Source organism: Poeciliopsis prolifica, unplaced genomic scaffold, assembly GCF_027474105.1.
Source record: "Poeciliopsis prolifica strain line A6 unplaced genomic scaffold, Auburn_PproV2 SCAFFOLD049, whole genome shotgun sequence".
Taxonomy (NCBI): domain Eukaryota; kingdom Metazoa; phylum Chordata; class Actinopteri; order Cyprinodontiformes; family Poeciliidae; genus Poeciliopsis; species Poeciliopsis prolifica.
The window spans coordinates 1669383-1677500 of NW_026562424.1; the positions used below are offsets into that span (position 1 = coordinate 1669383).

The 8118-nt window shown below is 42.8% G+C and overlaps 1 protein-coding gene across 1 annotated transcript in view; it reads right to left on the reverse strand.

Annotated features, from left to right (window-relative positions):
- The window catches only part of rhbdl1 (rhomboid, veinlet-like 1 (Drosophila)), a 33351-nt gene extending 27958 nt beyond the window's left edge, over positions 1-5393 (reverse strand). Inside the window, 2 exon segments of the mRNA XM_055057945.1 lie at positions 1828-1986; positions 5246-5393. Of these exon segments, the coding sequence (XP_054913920.1) occupies positions 1828-1986; positions 5246-5284 (198 nt within the window). The 5' untranslated portion in view covers positions 5285-5393.
- Positions 5394-8118: the final 2725 nt, after the last annotated feature.

Consider the following 8118-nt stretch of genomic DNA (forward strand, 5'->3'; position numbering starts at 1 on the left):
TCCTAAAGCAACGCTGGTGAAACCATGAAAGGATTAATAGAGGAGCCATGTTGGGACGACTTTCTGGAGGCGAAGCTTCAGAAAGATTTAAAGAGACAGAGGCCCAATTTCATGGCATTAAATGGGGAAGAAAGGCTTTTATGAAGTCATATTTCATATATAAAGCATTTTTCTAACAATTGAAGTTAGCAGTTGCTTGACTGTGCTATAAAATTGCACTTTGTGCCTGGAAAACACACAACACCGCCCCGTTAAAACTGCTTCTGCAGCTGGAGCGGCATCTCCTGCAGCTGGAGCGGCATCTCCTGCAGCGCTGCGACCAACTGAATCTTTGGCTTGATTTTCCTCTGTCAAGATGAAGTTTAACATCAATGTTAAGGTTTTTGTAGTTTCTCAATTAAATTTGACTTGGCCATCGTAAGACATGAATACATTCAATGTAAGCCGGTGGGGTCCAAATGGGCCAAATGGTCCAAACATTTTGAAGTTAAAAGCTTTAATGGAAAGGAAAGAGCGGCAGAGTTTCGAACAAATTCAAAACAACACGACTAAAAGTGTCGCCGCTCTGATTATATTCATGAGTCGCGTGTCGGCCCAAACCTCCATCTGATGCATTCAGAACCTTAAAGCAGTGGATCTGACCCAGATACTCAGGTTATTTCTCACATCCTTTTAAAATGAGACTCTGCTCCATTCTGGTTTTCCCCCTCAGCAGGTTCTGACCAAACCGTTGCTTCATGGTTTAATCATGGCTCAGAAAATAAACCGTCGCTCTCAGACACAGGCAAAGTGCATCAAAGTCACTGTTTGAAACGCAAAAATGTCGGCTGGAGGTTGAAATGGAGGCTGAGATGCTGACAGGTAACAAACTGCACTTTGGCTCTAAATGGCTTTAAATGGCTTTAAAAGGCGACTTTTAGAGGAAATGTAAAGTTTCTGCTGTGAAGAAAATATGAATATGTGCAGCTATTTGGAAAGAAGTTTAAAAAAAAGAGCCTAAAAGCAACAACACTGCAAAAACATAAAATATCACCAAGTTTTTCGATTAAAAATATTTCAGTACATCTGAAATAACACAAAACTCAGTTTTCAGCAGCTTGTCTTAAGTCAGTCATTTTAATAAAAACACAGTAGTAATATTTCTTATAAATACAAAGGAATTATTGACTTAAAACCAGTTCATAAAAAGTTACTTGTAAATTAGTTTTGTCTAATTTCAAGTGGAATTCAATATTTGCACTAAAACTACAAAAAGAAAACTTGGTAAGGTTTTGTGTTTTGCATATTTGAAATCAACGTCAACATCAGAAAGACAAACCCTGAAAGGTTTTCATTCTTATAACTGTGTAACTGTAAAACCAGCCATTCCTGCACTGAAGCCGTTCAAACACTGAGAATGAATCTGTTCAATCAAAATACTGAACAGTTCTTCAATTTACTGCATTGATAGAAAAGAACATGATCAAATCAGTTTTATTTTGTAAAAACCAAGTTAAAACCAATAGTTATTGACATTAATATCATGCAAAATGCCATTTTAATTTTATTATCTAGAAGTATTAACATCCAGTGATGTGTTAGCTTTAGCTGCAGTTTGAATTACTTCAACCCGGCTGGATTCCTGTAAATCAACGCCCGGGTCTGTTTCAGCGCCCGTCCGGCTGCCGGCCCGTTTAGCGGTTCTCCTCCATCTGTGAGTTTAAGTGTCTGGATTTACGGGCTGAGATTGATTCTCCTTTGCAGGACGGCCGCCGAAACGATCCAGGAGCTTTCCAACTCGTGGATGCAGTAACCTTTCCTGAAGTCAAATCGTTGTGTTGGACTCACCAGCTCGATGAGCTCCTGGTAGCACACCTGGCCCTCCTCATTGTTCTGGACCAGCGCTAACAGCATGTCCAGCTTGGACGGGTCCAGCTGCAGCTCATGGTGCTCCACCAAGCTGGTGAAGTTCTCCACTGGGATGAAACCGGTGTTCTCTGGGTCCAACTGCAACGAAAAACACACCAACTTGTCGGATCTTTCTGGAAAAAAAAAAAAAAAAATCAGTGTTTCTCAATGTGTGGGGTGCGGGCCACAGTGGGACCGCGCAGTGTGCTGGGAGGGCCTCACAGAGTGGAGGGAAAAAAGGTCCGAAAAAAAGAAAAAAAACTAATCTAAAATTTTTCAAACGATAAGTCATAATATCCACTCTGTTTTTTATGACAGATTATTAGGGACAGAACAAATATTTTGAGATTAAAATCTTAATATGAAAAAAAAATGATATTGCAAGAAAAAGTCGTACAAGAATTAAGTCATAATAAGAATTCAAAATGTTGTGTGACAGTAAATTGAAATAATAGCAGAATAGTTAAAATTATATGAGAAAAATAAGAACATTTGGATCTAATAGTTTTTAAAAGTTAAATCATAAAACAAAGGTACAAAGTTAAGAAAGTCATAATACTGTAAAAAAAAACAAAAAAAACAAACAAAGGAAACAAAAACATAATGATATAAAAGTCGTTTGAAACAAAGTCAAAATAATCCCAGAATAAAAATTGAGAATAATCTGAGAAAAATACAAAAATCGAATCTAATTGATTTTTAAAAAAAATGGTTATAATTTTTTATCATAAAATCTAATAATTTTTTTGCAGTGGCAAATTAGGGCCACAATAAAATAAATAAATTGTTAGAATAAAGTCATAATATTAAGAGAAACAGAGCTGACAGTGTAAATATTTGTAGGTCTTGATAGACATATTATTAATTTATCATTCAGCGACGTCCAGCAGCAGATTATTAATTTTTCTCTTTCTGTCCTAAATCCACCCGGCCGCTCCGCGGCGGCAGGGAGTTTCTCCTGCCAGCTCTGCTCAGTGCAGCTTTAGCTAAAAACCGCCGGAGGACAAACTGAGGAGGCAACAGAGATGCTGGGCGAGGAGCCGCGTCGCCGCTTCTCATGTCAGCCGCTCCTGAAAGCCGTCGCCTCGTTGGGCAGAAGAATCCAGGCCTGTCGGATCCCTGCTGCTCATTTCCAGGAGAGGAATCTCATCTGGGCGGCATGAGAATGGGGGCGTTAAGCTGCAAAGCGTGAAGCTCAGCTGCTCACAGAGGGAGAACCGACCAATCAGGACCCACTCTGCTTCCTTTCATGTGGGAAACATTTATTTCCCACATGAATGTTCCTAGAAATTTATGTGGGAAATTTCTGGGAACATCAGTAAAAAAAACAAAAAATGTCAGGGTTTGACTGCAAGTAGCAGATTAACAATTGCAGAAAAACATTCACAGCAGATGAATTAGCTGCTATGAAAACAGAATTCTTTTGTTCGCTGGTTGCTAATTGCTGCTGGCTAGTCTGAAGGAGCCGATTGGGGGAGGAGCTTTGCCTAGAAGGCGGGGCTACGTCCACCCAGACGTTTTGCTCAGCTGAATGGTTGCCATGGTGATTAAAGGATTTTTTCTGATGAGGAAAAAACAAACATGATGGAAAGTTTAAAAAAAGTCAATTTTACATGATGCCCCTTAAACTATAAATCTAAAAAGATGCGCTAACTATGAAGCACTAATCGTTTTAAGAAACATGAGGAGCATCAAAACCAGCCACACATGTGCAAACGCCTGTAAAGTTAAAAAAGAAACCTAAGAAAGTTTTTACCTTGATTTTCCACAAAAAATAGTCAGAAAATTATTTCTGTGTTGAAATGATGTCCTGGTCGTTATTTTGTGAGCAGTATCGTTTTCTTTCAGCTTATGTTGGCGCCCTAAAGCAGGAAGTGGACTACAGAGCAGAGCATTCTGGGTAAAGCTACCCAAAGCTAACATGCTAGCCTAGCGCTACCAGCAGAAATGGCTCCTGGTCTTTAGCCAAAGACCAAAGAGAAATCCTCCAACATTAAACTCTGACGCCTTGTTTCATCTGGTGAAACAGGAAGTTGCTCTCAGTGTCTTCAGAGTTTTTTTTGTCGTTTCCTTCAGTGGTTCTTGGTGCAGCGCCCCCACAGGCCAGGAGGGGAACAGGTTGGTCAAAGGGTTTGGTTGGTTTGACTGAAAATGAAACAAATGTTGCCGTTTGGATCCCAAATCCAACAGAATCTATGGAATCATCACATGTGAAAACTTTCCTCAGTCAAACCCGCTGCATATTCCCCACAGTAATCAGTGATTTGTGAACCTAAAACACACATGAAGCCAAAGCGCAGGGTGAAAACGGACTGAGGTGGCAGAAAGCCCAGGCCTATTTTTAGATAATCCCCCTTTTACTCCGAGGTCTGTGGGTATTTGCTGAAAGGCGGCCCTGTTTTCCCCTGAGGGGAGCCAAGCAGCGCGGTGCAGATATCTGCAGTGCCGCTAACGCACGGCGTAGCAGGACAAGGGGGCAGGAAGCAGAAAAGAGGGAAAAATGGGTGTGAGAGGTTAGTGGAAAGAAAAGAAACGATGGCGTTAAGGAGGAAGTCGGCCAGCAGAGAGGTGAGCCTCACTCCAGCGGCTCGCCTGCACAGAGACCAGAGACCAGTTTAGAGAAAGCTGATCACTGCCAGCTTCTGGGTGTCATCACTGCCGAAGGGCCGACCCCGAGCCGCCACGGCAACGACCCCGAGCCGCCGCGGCAACGACCCCGAGCCGCCACGGCAACGACCCCGAGCCGCCACGGCAACGACCCCGAGCCACCGCCACGGCAACGACCCCGAGCCACCGCCACAGCAACGACCCCGAGTCGCCACGGCAACGACCCCGAGTCAACAACTTTTTAAGCAAGCATTAAGGTTCTGTTTGTTAACGGGTGTTAACTCTTTTGCTCTTTAAAGCTGTTCTGACATCATCGCGAGCTGGAAGTGAATAAATGAGAAAGTTTTTGCAGATTTCTAAAGCAAAGTCTCCAAATTCACAGAATCAGTGTTCTGGTTTCTGTGTTGTGGTTTTTTCTGACAACTTTGGACAGAGAAATAAAAACGTGGTTTTGACTCACTGTAATCACGAGAAATCTTGAACTGAAACTTTTCAAACTGTGACGTTATTTTAGATATTTTGAAAGAGTTTGACTCAACACAAGTGGAGACGTGCAGTTTGACAACGTGAATGCAGAAACATGAAACTAACATTCAGGATTGTCCAAATGGATTCTCAGATTTCTGGAAGGTGAATCACTGATTTTATGCTCAAACTGCCTGCCGTAGGAACCAGAGAAAGCAGAGAGGGAATCAGATATTGAAGCAATTCAACACCAGCGAAGGCAAGCCGCACGCATTGCTATGGTTACCGGCTGCATTTCCCCCAACCAATGATCCCCCTCCGACATATTGGCTTCCCAGAAGCAAAGAAACTAAAGATTTTCCGCCTCCAGAAGATTGAAGGAAGGAGAAAAGGGGGCGGGTCCGAGGAGAGACGGCATTTTGGGGGTTGAGCTGAAACGGCGGTGGGAGATGATCGACAGCAGGGCGGCGGTCTGACGAGGAGAGCAGAGAAAACGTTGCATCAGCCTCAACGCTACGTCAGAAACAAATGGCACACATGAAACCCGAGGTGGGTCAAAGGTCAAAACACCTGGAGGAAACGCTGCATGGAGAAATCACACAGATTGAATCTAAAATGAGTAACTGGGAAAAATCAGATTGTGAATGAAACTGAACATCGGAACAAGTTTTATTTACTTTCACTACTTGTTTACTTCTACTTTAGGAATTTTATTATCAATTATTAACTCGGATAAAATTTCTGGATTTTTATTGAAAGAAACTGAAAAAAAATATTTTGTCTAATTTTGTTATGTTTGTTCCTTATATAAATTATTGTCATTTTGGTTCTTAAAGTACCAAAATTTCTACTTGATGTAATTTTTAAATATTAAATGATCGATAATTTGATCAGTTGATCAGTATTTGAATCGACTTTTTACCAAATACTTTTTACTGTTACTGCAGTATTTTCTGGGTAGTCTCACCACAATTACATGATTTCTTTATGAAAAAGAAATATTTAAACTTTGTACAAAAGACAACAGAAACACAAAGGAAACAGGAAATAGAAGCAAAGGAGAAAATGTTGCAACATTGCATACAAAACGCTACAGCAGATGTCCTCCAGACCACTAGAGGGAGTCAACCACACAAAACCAACCAGATCCTGAGTGAAGACGTCACGATTCAAAGGGAGAAAAGAAGAAAGAAAAGGTTATTGTTTGAGGTCAGACCAAGGTCACACCGTTCCAGTTCAGAAGTTTGGATTTCAACATGTGTTCATGTTTGCTGTCGGCCATCGTAACCCAGTCATACAGAAAATACTTTAGCCAGTTAGCTCTGAGGCTAAGAGGTCAACAGGTTACTACAGTCAGTGAGCAGCCTTGCTGAGAACCCATTGATAACTGCTTGCCGTTGTAGTTTTCATTCATTTATGGGAAAATATTATAATTATATTGTGTTGCAAAGTTAAAGCAGCATCTGACTGATTTCTGAAAGGTTTCTAAATTTGAAATGGGTAACAACGTCCTCACCATTGGCCTGAGCAGCAGAACTGCAGAGTATTTTGGTCCCGGTGAACTGAAGCTTGAATGATGCTGTGTGTGGAGCAAACGGTGGTATTTACAGGGTTCAGTTTGTTTATACTGGAATCAGAAAAACCCTGAGCGCCGTCTCTGCAGCCCTCAGCTCTCCAACAACAGGGTCAGTGACTGCAATAATCACACAGCATGTTCTGCATGTGTCTGTGCAACAGGAGGCCCCAAAGATCCAAACCACCCCCTCACCTCATGTAGGACGACTTCAGACTCCTACTTATAGTTTCCACAACCCAAACAATCACAGAGCAACACGTTTTGTCTAAACAGCACACAGACAAGCAGGAGGATTAAAGACAGGAGAGTTCTCACCGCTCAGCATGAACATGTCAAAAACACCCTGAAAACCCCGAGACGGGACAGAAATAACCCTGATCAGAACCAAACCAGACACAAGGAGAAAGTCCCACATCTATTTATGGCAAACTTCAGACGCCTGTCATGTTATCAGCAGTGCTGCAAAGTAAAGAGCAAAATGTGTGAGCTTACAAAGGCCAGAAATACCCTGAGCTCAGCACAGAACCTCACAGAGAGAGAACAACAAGCTGAGCCATGTGGCGCTTCCAGCCTGCCGCGCTCCTTTCAGCGCCGCAATATGCTGCACAGACATCGTCCTCCTCAAGACCTGCAGCTCCGTCTAAAGCTCTGCACTCCAGGCTGCTGCCTTTAACACATAAAATAAGCTTAGAAATAAAAACTATCAAGACCCAATGAGAGTGAATGCTTCCTGGTTTAGGGCAGCATTAACAATCACTCACAGACCACCTCACTAGAAATGTAGCCACAATAACAACCTGAAAACAACAAAGCTTTGATCTGGAAAATGTTTCCTGGGGAAAGGATGAGGAAAAGTGTCCAAGGTTTGGCCAGGCAGCAGATTGTTGGCACATTTTATTTCCTTTTGGTCCAATTAAGCAGAGCTTTCTGCAAATCAAAGGCCGCCACATGGAGTCCCATAAATAGACGGAAAAATCCGCCATCACCCCGAGAGATTGATTGGGTTCGGACCTGAACTTAATAGGACTGCTGTGGCTTTAACGAAGTGTCTGTACAAACGTCCTGGCATAAGCAAAATACAGCCGGCTGATCAATAAAACAAGTAGCAGTTTACAACCTGGAAATAACAGCTTCATGTCTCTGAGTCTCTGCCTCACATCACAACTGATCTCGACACAGATGAGTCAGACTCGCTCACGCAGGGCGAAGGGATCCGATCTGCTCGGCGTCTGGAGCGCCACCAGACAGAATCCTCTCAACCCGAGCCAACGCTTCTTTCACGAACACAGAAGGAAAGATGCTGGCGTGTGCGCATCCTCATGAACACACACACAGTCTGAAATAATGCTGGTGTGTCTGCAATCACAGAGAGCCGCAGTCCCTGGGGTCTGTTCAGCATGCTGCTGCCGGGTCACTCAGAACCTCTGAACCTCCTGCAGCCACCCCAATCAATTCCTCTCTCCACGTCAAAATGACCGACCCAATAAATCTGCCAATCAGCCCAAACCCCGACAGGCCCGTTCATTATCCAAGCCAAGAGCCGCACGGCTAAAATAAGAAACATCAAACCCTGCAGAGCTGCA